The sequence below is a fragment of the Clytia hemisphaerica genome, unplaced genomic scaffold (assembly GCF_902728285.1).
Source record: "Clytia hemisphaerica strain Z4C2 unplaced genomic scaffold, Clytia hemisphaerica genome assembly, whole genome shotgun sequence".
Lineage (NCBI taxonomy): Eukaryota > Metazoa > Cnidaria > Hydrozoa > Leptothecata > Clytiidae > Clytia > Clytia hemisphaerica.
The window spans coordinates 450,965-476,862 of record NW_027103704.1 but is presented as its reverse complement, the minus strand read 5'-3'; the positions used below and the strand labels follow the sequence as shown (position 1 = coordinate 476,862).

Here is a 25,898-nt window from a genome sequence, read left to right as displayed (position 1 = left end):
CAGCTTTCTTCTAACCTGAGATAGTTTTGTTTCTCTATGCACAATAGAATTTGAAATCGGATTTTTCTTGTTCCTCGGTTCTCTTTTTAAATTCAAAGCCAATGCACAAAAAGTGTATGTTATAATTGCACTTTCTAGTAGAGCATTCAACCCAAGGTGATTCAATGTCATCAGGTTGTCCATATTGGGCCTTGCAAATTTGACATGTATTTCTGTCATATTTTTGACTAGTTGTAATGTTAGATGAAGGGGAGTTCTCCAAGAGAAAGTTGTCAATAGTGTCTTCGGTAATATCAGTAGATGTTTGTAAAATTCGATTAAATTCAGATTGATGGTTTTGACTTGGCTGCTCTTGAATTACCATGGAAGATCCTTCAGATTGAGATGTTGTAGATGTTTCAGTAGGTGGTGTCAGCAAAGCTTGGCTCAATGTAGAGGTTCCAGGTGTAGATACTGTAGATGGTGTCAGCAGAGCTGTAAGCTGATTGACATTTGTAGTTGGTGTTGATGGAATGGTTAGGTTTAAAATTGCAGACTTTACTGTGGCTTTTTGGTTTAATATTTCCAATGTTGTTGAAAAAATCTTTGGGATACCTCCCAGGTCAGCGTGGTAAAATTCAATATAAACATTATCGCCGGTAGTTAATGTCAACTGGGCCATTTTAGATAAAAGTCCAGCTCGTCTCTTTGTTCTTGCATTAGCTCGTCTTATCTTATTTGCAATATAGTTCAATGCCACATCTCTTTCCTCTTCGTTCTTCGGTTTCTTGCGTTGTTTTGAAGAAATTGAATATCTAATTGTTCCACATTCTTTGTAAACGTTTACTACTTTTCCATTTTTACTTACTTTTTTGCTCTAAATATAAAATAGAATTATATGTCATTTGCACAGTCATTTCTATATCTATACACTTTTTAATAATAACAATTATAAGGATAAGAGCCAGTCTTATTATCTATATTCATTAAGAAATTAGTATGAAAATAAGCGTTTCTAGTGTAATGTAAAATATATACTGTAAATAAATTTTACTATGTTTATTAGTTTACTCTATTTACATTTAAATTCATAACTAATGAAACTATCAGCTAATAAAAGCTTTTAAAACATAACAAATAAAGAACAAATGTGATCAAAAGAGCACTTTTTCTAACCCTTACCTTCCTTACCATCCATATCTACCACTGGTCAAAATTTCAAGTCATAGCATTTTCCAATCTCGAGATATAAAAATTTAGGACTAATTTAGGCAAAAAAGGCAAATTTGGGCCGGTCTGTAAAATACACCCTATGCCAGTTGGGCAAAATCGACCCTGTGCCCCTTATATGTATGTCGAATGGAGTTCCTGTACAAAATTTAAGCAAAAAATATGGAAGAGAAAAAAAGTTAGAGGGGGGTTGTATTTTTGGAGGTGTCAAAAATGATGTCATCACTAATGACGAAATTTTGACAGAAGGTGTCAATACATGATTTAGCCACACTGCCCAAATTTCATGAAAAAATATTAAAAATCTTTGGCTAGGGAGATGATTCCCAAAGATGCACGAAGGGTTAATGATTGAAAACCTTTGCCATCCGAAATAACTCAACGCAAGAAAAACTCATTAAATACTAACTACTAAGGTATAAATGAAACAACTTAGGAACATCTTAGTACAGAGCCCTAATAACAAATAACAATAACAAAATAAGTCATCTCATGACATCGATTGTACCCTATGGTACATTGGCTTCATCAAAGGCTATCATCCTATGCAAGAACTGATTTGCCATGTCGTTTCTTTTATCAAAGTTTGAAAAAGCTAAGGCGAAAAAACAAACCAATTTTGGTCCATCACCCAAGTCCACAGAAGGGCCATACTGCCATTGACCGACCTTCCAGTAAACACTTGTACTAATAATGTGTCCCTCGTCCATGTAGTTTGCAACGATCTCTGCACAGGTCTTTGGCATTCTTCCAACAGGTATGTTGTTTTTTGTCATAACAATCTTTATTGCATTTTGTCCATACACATTATCTGGTTTCCTTACACAGGTCATTCTTTCTTCCATAGGCTTGACTTTAAATTTGTGATACCCGTTTATCGTGGCATAGAAAGACAGGAAAGGTTTTCGATAAAAGTTGTGTTTAACTACATCTTCCAGGTCACATTCCTTCATCACTTCAGACACCAAACAGCGAACTCTTTTAGTTGAAAATTCCGCCATGTCGATCACCACTTTTTTTTCCACTGACCTGTTCAACTCAATTTTTGAAAATGATTGAGTTTTATTTGAAAAAAGGAAAAATTAGGAGTTTATTACATTTATATTACCCAAATTACATTTATATATAACTCACGTGTTTTGTTTCTTTCCCGCGCTATTTTGGGAGTCCGGCTTTTCTTCGGCCAGCAATCGGCGCCACAATTTCCTCGGCGCCGTCCCCAACTTATTGAAAAAAAGCCGCAATGTTTTGTTCTTAACTAGGAATATTTTCGGGGCGGAACATTTTTAATGATATTTAGACCACCCGCCCATGAAACTTTCCAAATTTTTGCACAGATATCAATTTTGCTGTTCTTTGACTTATGGCCATAGCTGGAAAATGCGACAAATCTTCAATCGTTGGCAGCTCGACTTTTATTCCAAGGTAAGTACTTAATTCCTAGTTAGGAATATTTGTGAAATCGAAAAATTTGTTCCTATCTAGGCAGTTAATCCTGACTGTACGTGTGAACTTCTTTAACCAAAATTTTACTAATGTGAGTCGCTAATTCACATATCCTGCAAACAAGTGGAGCGCTACCAACCACTAGACTTTCTAATAAGTTCAAACGAGACATTCACAATTTTCAAACTAAAAATGTTAAAATAAAACGACAAATCCGATAAATGTTTTAGATGATGATTAACCCTATTTTTATCAGGGGGGGGGGGGGGTGTGTTTTCCACCAGGCTGGCACTATTTTGCTAATAGCTCACTGAAATTTTTTTTTAACACTCTGAAAGTTTTTGACTTTTAATATAATCCTATTAGCAGCATGTATACCAAGTTTTACAGTTATACACCGACCAGATCAGGTTTTATGACTTTTTTGTGCAGGCATATCATAAAATCCAGCTAAAACCCTGTAAAATCCCAAAATCTTAAATTTACCATAACTTTTGATCTAGGCATCCAACTGACTTCAAATTTTGACAGGTTTTAGGTATCAATAATAAATTTTAAAAAATAGTTAAAACATTTTCAAAAACTGCTGACGTCATCAAAAATGACGTCATTGTTTTTTGAAAAAATTTACTCATTTTCTGCATTGATTTGAAACGTCAATTTTATCAGTATGTTAAAAACCGGCAAATATGTTAAAGATATTTATTTTGGCTTTTAGAAATTCAAAACAGAATTGAAACATCTCCATTCGTTCAACTTTAATTGCTATTTTATTGAATAGTACTTTTTCATTGGTCAGCGATAAGTGTGTAAGTTTGTGATGACGTCATCACCTTTATGATGACGTCATCAACCCAAATTTTTTTCTATGAACTCCTTTTATGGTAGAAAACATTTCTGCCAAATTTCAAGTCCATATCTTTTCTAGATCAAAAGTTATGCAAGGCTGGTGGAAAACACCCCCCCCTTGAGAATACAAAATCCGAAAAAGCCTGATAATAATAGGGTTAAATAAAACTAGAGAAGACTTTCTAAGAATAGTGTCATATTGCTAGCAAGGGAATGGAATACCTGCTGGCGTCCATATATTTTTTTCAATGTCTTTTGTAAACGAAAGACTTTTCCGCCTTGTTTCAAAGCACGGTCCATTAAAACTCTACCCGCCAAGCTAAAACGCTTTTTTAATAGAGTATTTTATATTTCATTGTACACTCTTTACAACCTTTTGGCATAACCATGTACATAATTTGTTAATTCTTGTTCTCTACGTTTTTATTTTAATGAAATTTTAATCAATGGAGGCATTTTCATTTTGAGAGGGCAAATGCCCCCGTGCCCCCCCCCCCACGGTTGCTACAGGCCTGTTTTGGTAACCTGAGATCAGATTGTGGTTGTTTTCTGCCCACCACGCTGAAGCTCTAAAGGGATGGGTGAAAACATAACAATCTGACGAATATGCAATCTCGAAATCGTAAGGACCGCGTTCGTCTAAATGGACTAGGAACGACAACAAAGTTTCGTGATTGTGTTTACGAATAGGGTGCCGTATCAGTTTTTGGCTTTCTGGCGCACAACAAGATTCTTGTTGTAAAATTTTCCGCGGGAGGACTATTTTCCTCAGATGTATAATTTTCAAGTGCCTTCAGAGGTTTACCGTGCACGTAAGAAAATTATGAACAGCTGTTATCAGGTTATGTTTTGGAGTATATGTAAACAAACGATCACTTCCTGCACCTTTTGAAATGTATCTCATCATTTTCTCATAAAATGTTCTATTTCTATTAACGGTCTTTTTGATTTAAAACAACAGCTCCTTATAAAAAGTTTTTCCAAGTTATATCATTTATGCTTTGAAATAATATGTTTTTCCAAATTTTTATGTAAATATTTTTAGTCAAACGTGTATAACAATTAGACTACAGTAACAAAGATAGGAAAGAAATGTTACTTCGAAGATGAATTTGAATTTTAATCTAGTGATTTTCCCTACTTTCTTAGACAGAGAATTTCCAAGTTTCCTAAGCTCAGAAAAAAAGCGCTCTTTTAACAATTTTTTTTGGCGCGCATGCATTTTTTTCCGAACTCCCTTATGAAAAAATCGAGTATGCATCAAGTATGAACAAGTATGATTCAAGTATGAGTAAATTTGCATACTTGAGATAAGTATGCACATATATAAATTGAGTATGAATAAAAATCTGCATACTTGGAATAAGTCTGCATACTCGAAATAAGTCTGCATACTCGAAATAAGTCTGCATACTCGAAATAAGTCTGCATACTCGAAATAAGTCTGCATACTCGAAATAAGGGTCTTTACTACAAACTGTCTGCAGACTAAAATAATAATTTTTTCCATAGAGGCCATTTTGTGAAATTTTTAGTAAGAGTATTTCTTATGCATTTTTGGAAAGTACATCCATTTGGAGATCGAAATTCGCTATATTAGATGTTTCAATTTTCAGACAAATGGCGTATTTTACAGATCAGAATGAAATATGAAAAATGTCCGAAATTCACCATAACACTAAAAACTGGAAAACTACCAGTGGTGCAAAGTTGAAATTTGGCAATAATGTTAAGGATCATAAAATCACATCATTTTGCAAAATTTCATTTCAATACGTCATAGGATGTGTACTTTACAGACCAAAAACGAAATGTCCCTCTTGGTCTGTCCATTTTTCTGTCAAATCTTTCAATATTTCAAAAATAATCAACATCCACTAACTCTGGTCAAAGTTTGGCTAAATTTTATTCACTACATTAAAAGTTTATGGGCTGGTCTGTAATTTATAATTTCCCACCCTCTTTAGGCAATATATATTCACTTGAAACCTCCATTATATATATCATATACCATGACATTTTCTCACAGGGAGACTTTTCTAGCCAATAGAATTTAGCTAGACTTCACATGCTGAAAATTTATTGAATGAAAAGTTTCTAAAGAATCCAAATTTTGATCTTTCCAAAATTTATTCAGACACTGGTGTATTTTACAGACCAGATTCAAAAATGTCTGAAAATCATCTTAATTTCCAAAACTTGCAAGTTCTTGGCGCTAGAGCTTCAAAATGAGGCACCAATATTAAGATCACAAAACTACATCGTTTTAAGAATTTTCATATCAATTCATCAAACGGTGGATATTTTACAGACCGAAACCGAAATCTACATTACGGTCTGTAAAATAGCAATTTTTCAGTCAATCTGTCAATACTAGATAAGAGTTGTGGGCTGGCCTGTAAATTATAATTTTACACTTTGCTTATTCAATGAAAGACAATGCTATGTTTAAACTATAATGTTGTTGCTTCGAGTACTTGCAACTAAATTTTCACTAAGCACAATCTTACTTCTTGAGCTTTTATTGGAAGCCAAGTTCAAACAGCCAAATTGCAGGATGCCACATGTATACCATATTTAAACATTATTAATTAATTACACTGAAATGACAAGAAATAATAGACAATAAAAAGAAGAGTCTAAGCAACTTGTGAAGCAATAGAAATATTCAAATAAGGTTGACATATAAAGTTGAGTAACAGTTCAAAACGAGTATGTCGAGCAGAACTTAAAGAAATACACCATGGTTTGAGTGAATTGCCCTTGACATACACACTATTTCTTATAAGAATAACTCTATAAGAACTCTATTAGAACAATAGGCCTATTGTTTAGAAATAGAAAAATGCTCACCCTCAGCCAAAGTTCAGTATTCTTATAAAAAAGCTTGTTTTGTAAGAGAAATTCCACAAAAAGAATAAGACCAGATTTTGTTTTTTTGTTCCTTAGTTCATTGTGTTGATTATTTAGTAATGTCAACTCAAAAAAAAAAAGTGGCCTTAATAATCCTTCAAGAATACCAAAGGAGTCTTTTAAGTTGACTTTGAACTTCAATTTTAGTCCAACTTTTTTTTGATCTGGAAGAAATCATACTAATCTCAATTCTAAGCCGTTTTAAGTACAATGAAAAAAGATTTATATAATTAAGAACTATATATAAATTGAAAGTTTTATATAATTAAGAACTATATAAATTGAAAGTATTTTTCTTAATTAATAACGTTTTAAATTAACTCTTAATGTCAGAACATTCCAATGTGCAGTATAGAAAATGAAGGAACCATTTATTAATACAATATACTACCAACTTTAAGTACAATAAAAAATTTCTTTAATAAAATCTTGTATATTAATTTGAAGTATTCTTTTTAATAAATTTTGTTGACAGCCTACCTAAACTTTCAATCCCCCTATAAAGCCTTTGAAAACTTGGATACAATATTTAAGAAGATGGCCTTTCGTTATGTTAATAAGATTTATAAGATCTAAGATTTATAAGTAAAACTCAAACAATCACTTCGATATATAGTACTGTACTGTACGTAACAGGCTATAAACATGGATTTCACAGGTTACTAAAATATTTAAGAAAACCTTGTGAGCATGAATAAAGTGAATTCAAGCATAGCATATAAGTAATAAGCGAAGCCTAAGTTTATGAAATGTAAAAATTTATAGCTTATAATTATTCATTATTCAAATTATCATTATTAAGATGAGTGATCAAGTGAAAACAGCATATCAAATAAGAACAAAATATCTTCAAATATTGAATAAATCCAATTATGTTTGTATAAGAAAAGAAAGAAACAAAGAAAGGAAACGAAATAGGCGGAAAAAGACAGAACGGAAGAAAAAGACAGAAGGAAACAAAATAGGCAGAAAAAGTGAAAAAGACAGAAAGAAAGAGAAAGACAGTAGGAAAAGAAAGAAAATATAACAGAGATGAACAAGCTAAGGTAAGGGAGAAATAAAGGTAACTTAATAGTTAAATTAAAATATGCTGAAGTTACCTCAAGTGGATTAAATTTTGCAAGGGTTAATTTTCAGGTAATCTTGCAAAATTCAGCTCTTGTGAAAAATTTGAAATCAGAATTAAAAAAACTTAAGAAGATCAGAGAAATTAGGTGAAAAACGGACTAATTCGCAAAATCTTGTCCACTAAAGGTTAATTAATAGTTAAATACAATAAAGACTGTACTTTCAGAAATGTTTTAAAAATATCATAAAAGTTTTAAACTTTATGTGAAGCATGTGAAAATGATTAATCTGACTCTAAAATGTTAGGAAAATTTGTAACATAAGAATATCCACCATCAATATCCAAACATAAACATTGCTCTGAGATTTCGGTAATACTGATTATACTTAATTTATTTTGAAGTTGGACTCGCTTTACCAATGGTTTGCTTTCTCCAGGCTTAAAACATTTTAAGAAGCTACTTGATGGCTGAAATATTTGAAAAGGCTGAGCATCGAAATAATTACCAAAAGCAACATAAAAATCGTTTCCATCATCTGTCTTGAAACAAGCGAAGCAATTAGTTGAGAAATAATGACCTGTGGTTTGGGAGACAGATATGCTATTTCTACGCGTCTCCTTGGTGCGACAGCTTGATCTAATGATGAAGCCACCAAGCTTAATAGATGGAAATGTAAAAGTAGAAGAATAAATTGTCATAAAGCGATCGGTAAACAGGGAACTTTCTTCTTTTGAAACAGCATATGGTAAAAAGGCGTCAAAACCGGTCAGATTTAGATTGATTTTAAAAGTATGTTTATGATAAGTTCTCTTCAGCTGCTTGATATACTTATCCTCCTTTGTGCCAGGTTCAATACAGGTTTCTTCTAGATATGGAAGATGATTAGATGCTGAAACTGCACATGCTAGTTGAAATAGAATATTATGTGTGCCATGAATCAGTTTTAAAATATAACCATTCTTATCCTCAAAACTAAACAAACTGTATACATAAAGAGGGCCAAGTTCCAAGACTGTTTGAGGTAGGTGATTCAAGGAATGAATATTGATGGTCATGTAGCGACGTGGATATAGCTTGTCAAAAGTGGAGCAAAACAAAAAAATAAATCTTCTCGCAGTAACAATATCATCTGGGGTAATTTTTGATTTCAGTAATAAATGCACTGCATGGACAAGCAAATAAAAGTGTTCAAAATAGATGGAGGGTAAAAGGTTTGACATGACGGGAACAAAGTAGTATAATAAAAATGAACGAAACTCTTAGGCTTTCCAGTAGCCAAGATTACTTTTTATTGTTCGGGGTGCACATGATATATAATTTGGTGGTTTCAGTGATACCAAACGGTTTTCAATAGAAGGTAGACTTTGATATACAGAATAAGATTCACTTTTATGAGAGCCATCAAACCATAAAGACATTAACAGTTTGGTAACTCCTAAAAGAACAGCATGCATATAGTCAATTCCCATTCCACGGATAATATCATGTTCTGGTAAAAGTATTAACGGAGAAGGTCCTTCCCTTTCTTATCCAAGACAACAAAAAAATGAAATTGGAGGGATATTTCATGCTAAGTTACTCAATTCTATGTGAAACTTTACCTGAAAGTTGAATTTTCAAAAATTCATACCCATACCCCCAAAAAATTAATATGGGACCTCTGAGTCCCTACGGATTAGAAATACTGAAAAAAAGGTAGATTTCAAGAATATCCATGTTTTTCGTAAAATAATAAAATAAATGGAACCTATTTCATAATAAAAAAATAGCAACACCACAAAATCAATTTTAACTGATATTTTTAGTACTAATAGCACTATTAGAAAAGTTTCAACAGTCAAAAAGTGTTTTTCAGTTCAGATTGCTTCATGAAATATAAGGTTGCAGTTTTTGCTAGGATTGCAACAAAGGTAGACCTGGCATGTCGAACATTTGCTGAAAGGTCTAGACTCAATGTTCTGTTTGCTGCAGACTTCACATCTTCCCCTCTTTTCCTCGAAGACTATCCAGTGGCAACCTTTATTCTCCAATCTAATGCTTTTTGAAACGGAATAGTCTGCTTTCCGCCGCTTTTTGGATGCCGGTAAGGGAGAATTGCCAAGTGGTCGACCAACTTCCGGCGGTTTTGACAAAGTAACAAGTGACTGAACAGCAAGTCTCCGGTAACTCAACATGGACATGTTGTTGTTTTCCAGCTTTCTGAAGACAATAAATGCATTTGACAGAGTTCGGTCAAGCAATCCAAAAAAAATCCGATGCCACCATTTTGTCGATTTCCGACTACGGCCATTGACCGCACACTTGAAATCTGCCTGATCAACACCGCCCATGTACATATTGTATTCTTTTATTGCCAACGGGCAGTTAAATTCCTTACGGCTACCATCTCTCAATCGACGTAAGATCTTTGTTGAGGAGGTTCCATGGAAATTAGAAACAACAGTTACTGGCTTTGAGTCCATCCACTTATAATAAGATATTTCACCCGCAAGCCTGTAATCGAAGTCTCCGCGTTGCAGATTAGTGGGAATATGCTTGTGGTTCCCCTTTATAGTCCCGCAAGCCCGGACACCAACAGTTTGCAACTGAGACAATAATGAAATTGATGTGAAATAGTTGTCAATATAAACCTCATGGTCTTTGTGATGAAGGTGGTCGACAAGTTTCAATACTACGCGCTCACCAAGACCAAAAGACTTAAGATTTTCAGGGACAGATTCAAACTTTCCTTGGTATACATCAAATTTATTGATGTACCCATCAGTGTCAGCAATCATCCACAGTTTGTACCCTCTTTTTATTGGTTTTTTAGGATTATACTGCTTGATAGAGTGTCTCCCTTTGAATAAAATCATACTTTCATCAATACTGAGATAGCGCGATGCATCGTACAACTTCAAAAAGTTCCCATTAAGGCTATCTATAAGAGGGCGTAATTTGTACAGTTTATCAGTATTGTTTTTTGGAATTTGAGCATTGTCATTCACATGTAAGTTCCAGAGAATCTGTCCAAATCTATTGCGACTCATGACATTTGAAACATACGGCGTAGCCAAATCAGGGTCAGTTTTCCAATAATCCAACCACGACGGAAGCTTATTGTATCCCATGAGTAGATTTATTCCTAAGAAACCATACAGTTCCTGTCGGCTGATAGGTGTTATTGCTTTACCATTTTGTTTCTGGGTAGCATACAAGTTTGTTTGGTAAAGAATGTTTTCTTGAATTTCGTTGTCAAAAAATTTAAGGGACTTCAAAGTCCCATAAAGATTTATGTTTGTTATTGAAAGATAAAATATAAGTTGAATGAATCTTTTTGTAAATATCAATCAATAACATAATAAATAAACAGTAAAAAAAGTGTGAAGGTCTCTTTCAAAAGCAAAACATTACAAATTTATCATCATACACACTACACACAGACAAGAGACCACCACATCAAGTTGCCATTTTGAAATTTTGTTTTGATTGTAAAAAATCCCGTTCAGCTTCATTTTTTTCACTAAAATCCATTACCTGAACCCCCAGCGTACGGAAAAGAGATGCTATAACATAAAAGAAGCGCCTGAGGTGGAGTTAACACTCCTGAGGAGAGGCGGGACTCTGAAGTCCCGTCGGATAAGAAAGGGTTAACCCCTTTAACATGAACTAAACTGTCAGAGTTGGCTGATTCAATAGCATGCTTTATAGTACCTGCATGTGTTCTATGTGGACCAGTTGGATTCGATTCATCAAAAGGAAAAGCTCTAACATTCCCATTCTTATTTGTCTTCACTGTTTTTCCAGACTGCAAGCATTTTGGACAACCATAAAACGAATTGAATTGTTGAAAGTTCAGTGCACTAGCTTTGGCAGGCATATCAAGGGTACCACAAAGCAAAATGGATTTTAGAGTAACTCCATCATTAATTTTGGTTCCAAAATATGCCAATTCTTTAATTGTCTCAAATTGTGGTGGCAAAAACAGTAACATGTTTGGATGTGTCTCCCCATACCACAGGCCACTGATTAAAATGTTTTCCTTTTTCCTTCGATCTTGAAAGGGCAACTCATTAATGGTATAAAACACGGGCCAAATGGAAGATTTAATAGACTTGAACAGCGGTACACCATCCGTATTCCACATAAATGAAATATTGAAAGGATTGTTCAAAAATGATGAATAAGATTTATACAAAGAAAAGTCATAAATGTCTGATGGAAATGAAGAGGTACGAGTAAACCTGTGCTTTAATTTCTGAAGCATGCCAGTACGAGAAAAAATTGATTTAATTTGACTTTTGAGGTCGAACTCCATAAAATACGATTTTGCAATAGGCTTTTCAGAGTTGCTTGACTGACAGCAAGAAGTATTTGAACAAACTTTGTCAGCCTTATCAATTTTCATCCAACACTCTTTGCAAAAATAGTGCGTCTTAACATCAGGTGAAAGTGACGCAAGTAGTTTTTTCAGGATAAACAGGGATTTCGGAAAAATATGGTTTGCTGGTAAAAGGATGTTTAAAAGAAGAATTAATGAAGAAAGAGCAACACCAGGAAGCTTGAATTTTTGTGAAAATGCAATCACCATGGTTATAGCAGCACCAAGGGTTACTGTGGAATCAGGGTAAAGTGCTGAGGAAAACTGGCTTTTCATATTGGCTTGTTCTTGAATGTTGTCATGCTGCTGCTCCTCAATCGGTTCATCTATAAGTAGAAAGTATTTTCAAAACTAGGCTTGAAAAAAGCACATTGTTGTTTCTTTGGGGCTGTCCTATATAATACGTACCGTGAAGTCGGGAAACTTGCATCAGTGGAGGCAAACATGCATATACTGGTCATTAAAATACAAACTTACATCAAAACAGCTGCAAATGGAGCTGCGTAGTTCATTTGTTTTGAAATTTTGCTGCATTGATTGGTCAGTCATTTGATGGCTAAGCAAGTTTGCCTCCAGTGATGCAAGTTTCCCGACTTCACAGTACGCACTAAAATCCTCCTCCTTAAACACATAAGCATACTCCACAAATGCCATTCATTCCCCTCGCTGCCCCTTGGTTGAAGAAAATGTTGAATATATTCACATATATGAAACTCAATATTTATTAAGAAACTTTTTATTTTCCTTGATGCGTATAAGAACAGATAAGTGTAAAAGTCAACAAAAAAACAAGCAAAAAAGGGCTACGAAAAAATTTTCTTTGCCTACTACATACATTTTCCTTTGACCCCTTTCCTCCCCCTATACGCAAGCATATCCGCTTTTGAGAAGACATGTACTCTTCACACTTCTTGTAAAATTTCCCAACAACTTTAGAAATTATAACTATATATTTAAATATTGTAATCTCACCAAATTTATCACAGTCAAAGTAAACAGAATCAGTGTCATCATTTTCGTCTAAAAATTCAGGAACACTTGCAAACTCTTCTTGTAATTTGAAAACTTCCACCAGATCTTCGACATTTGTGTTATCATAATGACTGGTCACATAAGCTAAAAAGGCAATATGATTAATACATAATACATACATACATACATACATTAAGCAAAGACATGTACAAACCACAATACCAACAAGTCTCAGGCCGCCATCTCCTTGCTCTCCTTTCCTTTCTTTTATTTATATTTACACTGGAAATCAGACGATCATAGAAACCCAGGCTATGATTTAATGCACATCCCGGCTAAAAGAACACTGAGTTTCACTGGAGGGGAGGGGGGTCGGGGTACGATAAAAAAGTAAAATACGCGCCATTGGGCTTTAGGGTCGAGCTAAAGGTCCACAAATATACAGCATATACAACCTGTTGCCAACAAGGCTCAATTCCTGGAAGAATCACTTCTGTCAAACACCCTTCTCCCCCTCCACTTCGACATACTATTTTGGTGGTCCCAAACTACAAATCTATAACACTTACATTCAAAAACATCACCAAAATCTGGTAGATTTGAAGCGTCATCATTAATATACAATTCTTCTTCGACTGACGTACTGGATTCTTCCACCATCTCTACATCACTCTGGAGTTCAAAATCGTTTGGGTGATCTTGAACAGGATATACGTAAACATCATCATCAACGTCTGTTACATCAATGCAGTCATGAAAGACTTCATTAGTGTCAGTTAGAAATAATTCTCTTTTCCTGTAATATGTGGAACGCGACCTACCAGCCTGACCCGACGCCTGACACTGAGACGAAAATGGCGCCTGAGCTGTCTTGTCAATCAAATAATTTGAATGTTGACGTTCGAATTAATGAATCGAATTTCGAATAAATTGACGTTCGAAAATGTTTTTTAAAATTTAAAGTCGACCCATTTCATTTTTGAAATCGGACGTCAAGTTTTTTGCTATTTTATGTCAATTACTTACTTTGTTAAAGTTGTGAACAAAATTCATCATTCATCATGGTTCGTACACAAAGAGAAAGGAAACCCTCAGCTAAACTTGCTGACAATATCGGTAAGATGATTGTAATTTTTCAATCGCTCATATCTACTGAAGAGCCTATCATTTTTCGGCTTTTAGTCTGGTGAAATAGATTTGTAAAATCTGGTCTTCGTGAAAATTTATTCTAATTCAGTTAAGGCACAGATTCTTCCTTTAACATGGTCCGGACTAAATAATTGATTAATTCCTTTAGGAGAGGACACTGGGCCATTGCTCAAAATTCTTTACACCGTGGAGGAGAGTAATGGTAAAAGGATGCAGCAGACACTACCCTATTCCAGGCTGAAACCCAAATGTTTGACTACCGGCGAGGAACTACATGTGAAAGATTTGGCTGAACTGCGCCATTATAACTTTTTATACCCCCACACTGACGTGTACTACGAAGCCATACTTATGGAAATAAAGAAGAAAAAGAGGACGATGACAGGTTTGGTTAAACATTATATTTATTTCATTTATTCATTTTGAGGCAATTTGTTTGGATGAGTTTATGTCCATACTTTTGAGACCAACTTTAGGTCTTTCCATAGAAATACACGAATATGGTGAAGCCATTTATCTGGTTCGGACAATTGGATCCTGAAAATAAAGATAAAGTAACTAACTATCATAAGAGCTTGAAATTCTCAATATGGTGAAATCGGATAAAAATGTCAACAAATACCCTGACAATCTGTAAAATAAAACAGATCAAATTTTCCAGGAAGGCTATGCCTAGGAAACAGATGTTTAAAAAAGGACCTCGCTGGATGCTTTCGATGCTTCTAAGTGCAATGCTTATAAAAAAACATGTATTTCACAATCAGTAAATTAAATAAAATTTCAAATACCTCTTTCAATTTCAGAAAATGTTCCAATTTCAGAAGATAGTCTTGAGATGCTCAACGATTCCGATGCTGCCACAACTCATCCAAGTCAAGAAGGTATGCTATAAGGAATTTAAAGATAAGTATAAGAACAGCACCAGTTTCCAGAAAGAGGCTTCTTCTATAGTGAATTTTAGACAAATACTAATTCCAATCAAGGTTTTTCAAAGATGTGATACTTTAGAGATTAAATTGATTTAATAACTTATCCTGACAGTTTCATCTAGCTTGTCACATCAGCTAAATACTTAAGGCTTTTAACAGCTGCAGATAATTGTAGCTATTTTTCTGGTACTGATTTTCAGGAAAGGCAACCAAACAAAAGAAAAAGAAGCAAAAGTGCAACAATGGTATAATTTATAAGTCACATTCCACAAAGTTTTGCTTTAAATGACGACCAACCATATTGTTTTTAAATAATAAAGAAGGAAAAATGAAAAGTAATATAAAGTTCAATAAGGCTTGCCATTTTCTTGTGGATGTCGTTAGGAAAATTCATAGCTTTGGAAGACAAGGAAGCCCTAATATTTTGTCTTATTTTTGACGGATTTACATGGATTTAATCATTTAGATAAAAATTTACAAATAAAGACTACATTGACAACCTTTGTCTAATTTTTCATTTTTGACGTAAAAAATTAAAACAATTTTTGATTTTTTTGCAATTTTTCACAAATTAATTTTCCGCATAAAGCATAAAAAATCAATCAAAGCTGAAGGAACCTTTAATAAACACAACACTACCATGCAAACTCCCTTGTTACTTGACCTTGGAAAAATTTCTCAGAATAGCCCTCATCAATCAGTCAGTATTAGGTAACAACACTAATTTTCACTCTTCCCCTGACCACTTTTGCTTTCGTAAGTAAGTAAATTATTACCTCTATCTCCAGATGAATTCAAATAACAAGTTGATGGACGCAAAAAGCCAGCTGGCATCGAAGTGGAGAGTCTCACCAACAATGGACAAGGTTCCACCAACTTGTTTCCTTTAAATAAAAATGAAGTTAATTCTGTTAAGCCTACAATAAATTTCATTATACTGGCCGTGATTTTTGTAATCAAAACTCATCTGCGAAGTTATAAGATTTGACAGGGACTTAATTTCACAGATGGCAATATTAGAGGACCACTCTTTCATGGTTTTGTGCCTGTGCATTTTACTACCAAGTAATCCATGTTTGTTGTTGAAATATACATTATTAGCACTTGTCTGATGCCAGTAAACATTTAAGATAAGTTGCTCGACATTTTTAGAGACTTGTTTGAAAATGTCTTACAGATAACACCTGCAGAATTTAAATCCCAATAAAGTAGAAGGATTGACAAGAACTTTTATCAATTTTTTTAACAGGTGACGTTGAAGCCATAACAGCTCAAAAACAAAAAGGTACATGAAGAATTCCTACGTTATGGTCATTATAAACTCTGTACTTGCACATTAAGTATTTGTGCAAAAATAATTAATGGTAAATTCTATCCACATCCCATTCACTACTTTTTTTAAATCTAATCTTAAAACTAAGCAGGCAAAGGCAAAAGCCACAAAGATGCTCACACAGGAAATTCTGGAAAAAAAGGTATAATAACTTTTATTGTCCACCTCTAAGCAAAACGCACTTTGGACCCTCAGCTTTGCTTTGTCGAATATCATCAAGCTTGACTGAATAATTTTCGACATCTGATTTTTCTTGTCGAATATCTGCTTAATATTAACTTATCGAAGGTTGGAAAGTAAATCTGTGCTATGACTCTAATTGATTCAAAAATAATTAGTACAAAGAAAACATCATTAGCCATTCATTTTATACAACTAATTTGGAACTTCACGTTTTTGAAACAGTTTTCTTTTTCTACAGAAGCATCAATCAAAATAAATCTGAGTGGAGATTTACTAGATAAATTTGTTGACATGGACGACATTAACTATCAAGCCAATGACATGAATGATTCTGAAGGTAACTTTAGTAGGAACTTGCGATATTTGAATAAAATAAGACCCCTCTGATTTGTTTTGGTGTAATTTGGATGTTTAACAAACCTTTTACATTGTGTAGCTTGCCAGTACAATAAATTTGTTCAATAAATGAGAATTTGTAATTTCAAGAACGAAAACAACTTAATGATGTAATGATTTTAATGGAAAATTGAAGATTGACTTGACTTGAATTAAATAAATATTTTCTCAGACTTTGAAATCATCCAAACCAATGTGGACCAACAGCAAAATACAGAATTCAAACCACCCAAACAGTACCAGCCATCATATCAACATAATTCCCAATTCAAATTTCAACCAAGCCAAGAATCAACACAAATTAAACCACCACCACCACCACAACAATTCCAACAGCCACAAGTAGCTAAACAAAAAACTGTCCTGGACCAAGCAACTCCACCTTTCCGAAATCACCAAGAATACACCGAAGCCCAGAGTAAGACGTTATTATAATTTATTCATATACATATTGCTTCTTTCAAAATTACTAACCAATTCTTGTATTAAAAAGAAAATTTTGAAGATTAAAAATTTATTAGCGTTTATTATTTTATTAGCATACATGGTCTTTTATTCATTCCTTCAATTTTTCAACATGACCTGACATCACATCAATATTTTAATTTTAGGGAACATGGATCTTGCTCCAGCTCCTCTCAAACTACCTAATTCTGATTTTGTTCAAGGTATGGAAAAAGTAATCTAGATTTCGTTTTTAAGTAGTTTTCTAAAAAAAAGGCTTGAGGTAAATAATTATTAAACTGAAGCTTTTCACCAGGGGAGTGTTTTTTGAGACCCTTTACTCTTGATCATTTTAAATGTTGTCAAAATAGTTATATTGATATAAGTTGTTTCAATTCTCAGAAAGATCACCTGTTTATCACCATATGGAAAAAAAAAGGTATGTACCATCAAAAACCCTTACCTTATTCAATAAAATTTGCCTTAACTAAATCAGTCACCATTAAATTTCCTTTGCAATTTATTCATTTACAAAAACAAAATTAACTCTTGTTTCTTTAACAGTGTCTTGTAGCAAATGTCTCGCAACAAACAAGGAGTTAAGAGAGTTGAAAGAGAAACTTAAACAGAAAGGTAACTTTGATTTTAATAGACGGTACTCAAAACACTTTTTTACCAAGATGGAAAGTGAAAGACACATTGAGATATAGTAGAGATGACATTCAAAGAAAATAATTTAATTTAACAGTTGAATGGAGAGCCTTGCTTCAAACTACCAAATTAAAAAAAAATTTCTTACATTTTAATATAAATTTTGGATCTTCCTTATTCCAATGATTAGATAAACAATTGAATTACATCAAGAAGTTAGTTCCTGATATCCTGACATCACTTGCAGAAATTACACACCATGCAGAAAGTGACAACCCAGTGAGTGAATATCTAGATTTAAGAAAATTTTTTGTACTAATAAAATACATTTAATACTTTGTAGTAAATATTGAATTTGTCAAATTTGTGTAATAAATGACTTGAAATCCTTCAAATAATTTCTAGCCTCTATGCCATAAAACGGGAGTGGAAAATTGTACACTGTTGAATATGTTATCAATTTAATTTCAGTATGTTGAAGTTAGTCAGGAATGAGACCGTGGACATGAAGAGCTGCTTGATTCTAATTTGGTATGACAATGTCAATTATTAGTATTAACCCATCCTGTTTTTGCACTTATTTAATTGTACTCTAATGTACAATGGGTGGTAAAGCGAGCAAAACAATTTTTCGATGGTCGTCAGAGCAATTGAGAAAAAAGCTATACTTTAAAAGAACAAATTGCTTTTCCCAGATTTTTCTCCGCATCGGAAAATCAGCGGAAAATTTGATGCGGGCGGGTGACGCGAATAGGACAATTTTTCGATGTCACCCTTAAAGGTCAAATGTGAAAGGTCAATAAGAATCAAACAAGAAAGGTTAATAGGAATTTCTTGATTTTTCCTAGTATTCGAATAAGATGTCGACTCCAAAATCTAGTGTGAACAAGCCAAAAGTGATCAGAAAAACAACCCCCTTGATAGTAGAGGTAAGAGAACATTGTAGAGCTTTGTTAACTTTAATAATTAAAAAAAGGAACCAATTAAGACAAGCAGTAAAAATCCTTAAAATTTAGGCCCGAATTTTTCTATTTTGATAAAACAGGCGCTAGTCTCTGGTGCCTAATTTTTTTGTGTCAAATTTCCTGCCTGTACGCACCTTATTAGACCCTGTAAGTTTATTTATTTTGAGGAATTTTCCAGCCTGTACGTTTATTTTGACCTAACATCTCCCAATTTATACTGGAAAAAATTGTTATTTTTTGTTCAAGTAAGACGCGTAGAAAGGCCGTTAATTACATTTGTATGTATCGTGGGAGATTTTAAATGCTACACAAGTAAATTCCAACGTTTTACTATAAATTCTAGCATTTGATTTGAACTCTACTTTTGAAAATTTGGTAGATTTTTTCTTGTACGTGTATTGGGCACCTGAGAGTAAGAGAAAAGTTCCAAGCATTTCAGCACCTAAAAACTTATTTTATAGCAGCCTGCATATTCCGCACCAAAGCTGCCTTCCTCTAAAAGTCCCCAATCAATAGGGGCAAAGGTAAGTCACTCCCTGTTAATTATTCACCTTTCAATCAAAGATGAAAATAGTATACCTCAATTTTCATGATTGACCATTTTTGCAAAAGTAAGTCTCTGCAAAAATTATGGAATGGCATGTATTTAACAATTGTACAAGTAAGTCTTGCAAAAATCGAAATGTAATCAATGTAATTGTACCTTCTTTGAATGGACTTTTGAATCTTTGATCGTCCTTGTTGATTATGTTTTCATCAACAAGCACCCTCTTCTTGCTAGTACAACAAGTTGGTGCGAGACATTCGTTTGCCAGTGTTTCTTTGACCTTTAAGAATGTAAAGTAGCAGATGAGTAACCAAATTGTTATAAATATTTCTGATTTTTAATCTGGTGAATTTAAGCCCCATTTTGTGAAATCAAGTTTTTAGGCATGAGTAAATTTCTGATGTTTTTATAAATCACTTATTTTCTATTACAGTTTAAACAATTGAATGAATTTGCCCCACATATCATTTTGACACCGGATGATATGAAAAGGTTACAAGTCCAGTCTTCAAATCTGACTAATTGGCGACCTTTCGTGAATGAAATTCTGGATATCTTATTCACCAAAGAAGAACTAGCTAGGTAAAAATTTTGCTTTTGGGCGATCAAAACACTGGTTTTATGCCCCAAGAACTCTAATTCTCTACTTTTTCGACCTAGTGAAAGTTTCTGCTCACTAAAGTCTGTACGCCTTTGAAGTATTTTTCTCGTCATTTCAAAACATCGAGAGCACAAGGTGGCAATCACAAATATCTTTGTTTTGCATCGCCCAACCAACTATCGAAATTGAGTAGAATTAAGTCTGTAAATTTTTCGGACCTTTTCTGTCAATGACGTTTCCTTCGTTAAAAAATTCAAGAGCATGCAGGCGGTCGACGGTAAGGCGGCCATCGAATAAATGCTCTGTTCGTGTCGTAACAGGTGTTTAAAATGCATGCGGGCAGGCAGACGGAAAAATTCCCGGGTTTTTTTAATTATGGCAGTAATTTGGGGGCGGGTGGTGACGTGAACAACACAATTTTTCGATGGCCGTCAGAGCGGTTAAGAAAAAAGCTAAATTACTTTAAAAGAACAAATTTCCTTTTCCTGGATTTTTTTCCACTTCTCCACACCGGAAAATCAGCGAAAAATATGATGCGGGCAGTGACGCGAATAGAACAATTTTTTGATGGCCGCCTAAACAGAACATCAAATTCCCCTCTCGTTAGACGCGAGAAGTAGAACACCCGAAAATATTTACAACCGACCGACTCACTTTTTAGACCCACCAAGCGAAATGAAGATATTTGTGATTGCCGCGGTCTAATGCAATGATAAGATTTCTAAGTATTTACAATGAAAACTCACAATAGGTCATGCGCAATGGGATCCACAGATAGAAAGACGGGTAATCAACGACCTGCACTTAACCCAACGTTAATAGCTGATTTGAAAAGTAAGTTAATTTTTTTTAGTGACTCTTTAAGTCAACTTTAAGCCTACGATTCTGAGTTGTAGAGAAATAAGAAGCTGAAATCATTTGCTGTAAGTCTTTCAGATTTAACGACTTTTTGTGCTGGAGGTCTGCTTAAGTAATCGAGGGAGATGGTCAGTGTAAGGAAAATCCGAGTTCAAAAGAAAATTTACCTTGAGGTTTAGCATTGTTGTGTCATTCTTGTTTCACAGATTATGCAAAAATGAAGTGGCCTTACATCCCATCAACAACCAAAGATGAGAAAGCAAAAGGATGTAGAGATGGGGACATAAATCGAGTGATTAACTTGAAATGTGGATCAGCACGTAAACCTCCGGCATCAGGTATGTTCCTTTAAAAGTTGTTGATTGTAATGATATCTGTGGAATTAACGTACTCCATTTTGTTCAACTTCTGCGTCTTGAAAGGTTGAAAACGAAAGGTTCAAAATTTGAGATCACATTTGAAAGGTGGACTGGGTCGACATAAACATTCTATTTTGATTATTTTACGGAATGATTCATTCTGGAGAATAACTCCCTTCTTTAGCGCAATTCTGTAAAGTATACAAATTGAAACGCCCGTTACCGCCTTGACGCCCGACAAGAAAGATAAATCTAAAGCAGCGGCAGTGCGCTAGAAGTGCGCCGCGCTAGAAGAACGTACAGAATGTTGACGGGCTCTTCTTTATATTTTGCAGAAAATCCGGCAAGGAGGAAACCTAAAGGTAAAAAAGAAGTTGAAACGGCAAACAACGACGAGGAAAGTCAGTAGATATTTCTTTTTTCAAACTAACTTTTTCTATGCTGTTTATATGTTATAATTTTAACCTTGTACCTCATTTATGTCACCTGATTTTCAAGCTTCAGAATACAAGTAACAAAATGTGATTTCAAATAAAGCTTGATTTTCTTTCGTAGTTCCCAAACTTTTGAGCATTTTGTGTACATTATTTGAGCGACGAACATCATAATGCATATACATTTGAACTTTGCAGACTTGCCAAGTATGCCATTATTTTCAACTATTTTCAAATCTGCTCAAGTCTGATAAAACTTGCATCCAAGTAGTAATCATATTGATTTTGGCATACTTCATACCAAGTATGCATTTTTTGTTGCAGACTTTCAAGTATGATTTGTCTCAAATGCAGACTTGATCAGACTTGGCCAGACTTATACCAAGTCTGCCGAAATCAAGTATGCAAGTCTGCCGAAATCAAGTATGCAAGTCTGCCAAAATCAAGTATGCAAGTCTGCATCCTCAAGTATGCATGTCTGCATACTAAATCAAGTCTGAAACTTTGAGTATGCATTTGAGACAAATCATACTTCATTTCTCATACTTGGTGCAGACTTGCGCATACTTCAGTTATTTTCTTAAGGGATATCGCTACTGCTATTTTCCACCAATATCGAGCTCTCAATAGTGGTCTACAGGTAATTTCAAAATGGCGACGACCAGTGCATGCATGCATGAAAGTCATGAAACCTTGGGTTGCAGTATTGAAAAAGATCTATTCATGTCGACCTATTTCGAAAGTAAGTCTTTTATTTTTTTAAGAAAATAGCTGAACATGTCTGATTAAATTTTGCCACTGCCATAATCTTCACTTTTTAAGGAAAGCAATTATTTCTTCAATCAAGGCTCCCTCCTTCTGCTGTTGTGGTGTATATAATATGTGGTTGTGGTTATTGTTATCAAGACATTATTAAGTGTACTTGAATTTTTCTTCTTGAGACTTCATTGGAGACATCCTAGACACAATTCCTCAGAGACATGTAAAATTGTGAAAAATGGGAGGTCATACGTACAGATGTCCGACACTTTGTCACCGACCGACACTTTCTAGTCCGACAGCAATAATATCCGACAATGTCAATGTATATAATTGACAGTTGCTTCAGCTTTCTGAAAAAGATTTGTCCCACAACGAGTGATAAAAACAATTAGTGTTTTGGGAAAAACAACATCGGGCTTTATCATGGTATATACACCGTCAAGTCAACTGTTCTAACTTGAGATGAGTGGTGTCGCAACATAAAGGATCGTTGATTTCTGGATTGTATTTCCAGACGATGTCAATCGACCACATATCGAACGCAGTCGAACGTAATTGGAATTTTCGTTCGATTCCGCTCGATTGACATTGTCTGGGTATTTTCACTTATATACTGTTTAAATCTCTTTAACAAAACGTTTATCAATCAAAAACTTTCACCATCCCATTATCACAACCAATATCACAGACAATATACCAAAAAAATAATAGATTTGTGAATGATAAAAAGTTTTCGAACACTACTTGAACATTTGTGGAACTTAGGCGGCAATCAAAAATATATTCCATTCGGGTCCTAAAACATCTTCAAATCCAGTCGGTTGGCCCGTCGGTAGTAAATTTTGTCAGATCTAGTAAATCTCGATGAATCAAATCGGCAATCAACAGAATCTTATGACGCCATCTTTAATTTGCCAAACTAAAAATGTGCGTGCGCATGTGTTAACCTTAAAGCGGCCCTTACTTTTGGCCCCCAGAATATTGGCCCTACTGCGCTGCTGAATTTTGACATGAAAATTTCAATAAAGGTACATGAAAAAAATTGAACGGGACTCAATGTGGGTTAAGTAAACAAAAAAAATATGATTCAAAGACATGCTCCGTTCGCCCGTGCCTGCCATTATGGGAAAGATCCGAACCTGCGAACAGCGCCCAAAAAAACCCGACGATTTTACCGACTTTCCGAATCGGGTTTTCTTGTAAATCAACAGTCGGCCCGAACGCAACATATTTTTGATTGCCGCAAACTAATCTAAATATTCAAGAAATTTTTGCCATAAAGTTTGATTATTGTTTGATTCGGTTTTGTAATGGAACACCTATAGTTTGATTAAAACTTTGATAGAGTTCAATGATTCCAGTAAGAAAATCGGTACAATACAGTAAGATCAGGTTGAAATCGCCTGGTTTTCCGTAATTCTGTAATTTTTAAATGCCGTTGGCAATACATTCAAAATGGTGCACTGAAAGTGAGATATAATTGGTTTTGGTCTCCTGTTTGGGAAGTTGTAATGTTTTCAATGGAAAAGTGTAAGAAACTTTTGTTTATAAGCATGTCATTTAATTTTTCATTGACAGGATATTGGCATGATTCGAATGGTTTCCCTAGCTTCCATAATGTTTCGAAAATTGCTAAAAAATAGGTATTCAACGCCAGAGAACCAATCAAGTATATATATTGCATATCCATCAAATCAATCAATCCAAATTAAATGCAATCAAACACAATTAAATATTACACAGGAATTGACCATTCAATTAGAGAGCTTTGACAAAAGATTTTCTTTTTTTTAACAGCTTGAGGCTGTTAATAAGGGGGTGGTAGCAAGTCTGTCGATAAAAAAGTCAGAAAGAAAAAGAAAATCTCATTTAGATTGAAACATTTATAAATCAGCTTGAAATTTCCCAATCGACACTTCTTCGAAGTGTCTTGTTCCCAAAAAGCGTGACAAAAATAATCTGTGTATGTCAGCAGCCGTCACTTTGAAAAATCTTTAGGGGGTCTGACACAGTCCAATTTTAGGTATAAAAAATTTTGGGAATAAAAAATAGAACATATAACAGTAAGAATTTTGGCAACATTTTTTCAAAAATTGAGCTGGAACACTCTGGTCATGATTTTGCTGAATCATGATTGAAAATTCTGGAAAATTCAACTTTTTTAGGGTAAAAATACCATTTATTTCTAAATAAAACATTGAAATTGAAGGACTTGGCAGTTTTATTATCGCCACAGTTCAAAATCTCTTAGCCCCTTCAGAGAAAAACAGGTGACCCCTTTCGTGTCAGGACCTTCCAGAAAATCTAAATCTCTAGGCCCCCTCCTTTTGGAAAACTTTCAAAATCTTTAGGGGGTCTGACACAGGCTGACACTATCCAATTACACACCATGTAGTTTCACAAAGGCTATTTTTTCCTTGACATTATCATTATCATATAATTTTACAATAACAAGGATTTCCATAATGAGGATTGTGTAGTGTAATTTTTGTATTAGAATTTCCCGGATTTTGAGCTACTTTTATTGTGTCAAGAGAGTAGGGTGTTTGGATACTAACCACACAAGCTGCATAATTGATTCAAAACTATGAGTGGATTAAAACGATTTTGCTGGCATCAATTTTTTTATTCAATCTTAGCCATTCCAAGTTTCCAAAGACTTTAGGGTAATTTATGCACTTTTTCCATCAGCAATTCACACTTTCAAGGTCTTTTGACATTTTTATAGCTACTTTGGTCGTGTTATTAAAATGTGTTTGAGAGAGATCTGATCCGAGCTCTATTTCTTTGTTATTATTTGTTTTGGCACGTCCAGGATCTAGCTCAGGGTCAATCTCTTTTAATTTGGTAGTGTGAGGACAGCCAGTTCTACACCTTCTTTTCTTTTGCTTCTACATCTTTTTTGTGTTTATTATAATAAAATGCTCTGTTTTAAGAAGTGTCAGGCCATTCACTACTCAAAGGGTTGAACTTTATTCTCTACATTAAAATTTTGGCTCAAAAGCAACAACATCAAAAGTTAAAGCAGAATAAGCACTATGGTTGGTCTTTGTCATTTTATTTTAATGTTTTTACTGCCTCTTCTTTTGTTTTTCTATGTTTGTAAAACCAAGATTGGATAATTAGTTCAAATCAAGAAAATATACACATTAAGTCCAGGCTAATCATGTCGATATTCAGCTACAATTTTCTTTGATACCACCGTATAATTATTAATACCTTTATTTTTGTATTGTTTCAGCAATCTGGACTCAGGTAAAAGAGTGTTTGAAACCTGTCCTCAAGAAAAAGGGTAAGAGTAAATGTTTGAAATTCAAAGAGAAGTTCAAGGTTAGTATATTCATCGTCAGATAAATTGAATCAGCTATTTATCCCTTGTTTATTTCTAATTATGAATTTCTGCATATTGCAGTAAATTAACTGAAAACATTCCATTATTTCAATAGAAAGAGATTTCAAAAATGATTG

At 34.2% G+C, this 25,898-nt stretch overlaps 3 protein-coding genes and 1 long non-coding RNA gene across 4 annotated transcripts in view; 2 read left to right on the top strand and 2 right to left on the bottom strand.

Moving 5' to 3' along the window:
- LOC136804063 (triosephosphate isomerase-like) overlaps nucleotides 1–25,898 on the bottom strand; it is a 387,417-nt gene that overhangs the window by 53,863 nt on the left and 307,656 nt on the right. The window lies entirely within an intron of this gene.
- Nucleotides 16,656–17,827, top strand: LOC136804107 (uncharacterized). The gene is made up of 5 exons (XM_067060852.1): nucleotides 16,656–16,750; nucleotides 16,982–17,227; nucleotides 17,421–17,477; nucleotides 17,656–17,692; nucleotides 17,818–17,827. The coding sequence occupies exons 1-5, from the start codon at nucleotides 16,705–16,707 to the stop codon at nucleotides 17,825–17,827; spliced, it is 396 nt and encodes a 131-aa protein (XP_066916953.1). The 5' UTR covers nucleotides 16,656–16,704.
- LOC136804053 (uncharacterized) lies at nucleotides 18,121–21,126 on the bottom strand. The gene is made up of 3 exons (XR_010846233.1): nucleotides 21,043–21,126; nucleotides 19,573–19,696; nucleotides 18,121–18,195 (listed from the first exon to the last, which is right to left on the bottom strand). It is a non-coding gene; the product is annotated as an uncharacterized lncRNA (long non-coding RNA).
- Nucleotides 18,124–21,759, top strand: LOC136804052 (uncharacterized). The gene is made up of 8 exons (XM_067060792.1): nucleotides 18,124–18,183; nucleotides 18,376–18,435; nucleotides 18,753–18,833; nucleotides 19,331–19,393; nucleotides 19,850–19,998; nucleotides 20,769–20,851; nucleotides 21,082–21,213; nucleotides 21,570–21,759. The coding sequence occupies exons 3-8, from the start codon at nucleotides 18,765–18,767 to the stop codon at nucleotides 21,641–21,643; spliced, it is 570 nt and encodes a 189-aa protein (XP_066916893.1). The 5' UTR covers nucleotides 18,124–18,183; nucleotides 18,376–18,435; nucleotides 18,753–18,764; the 3' UTR covers nucleotides 21,644–21,759.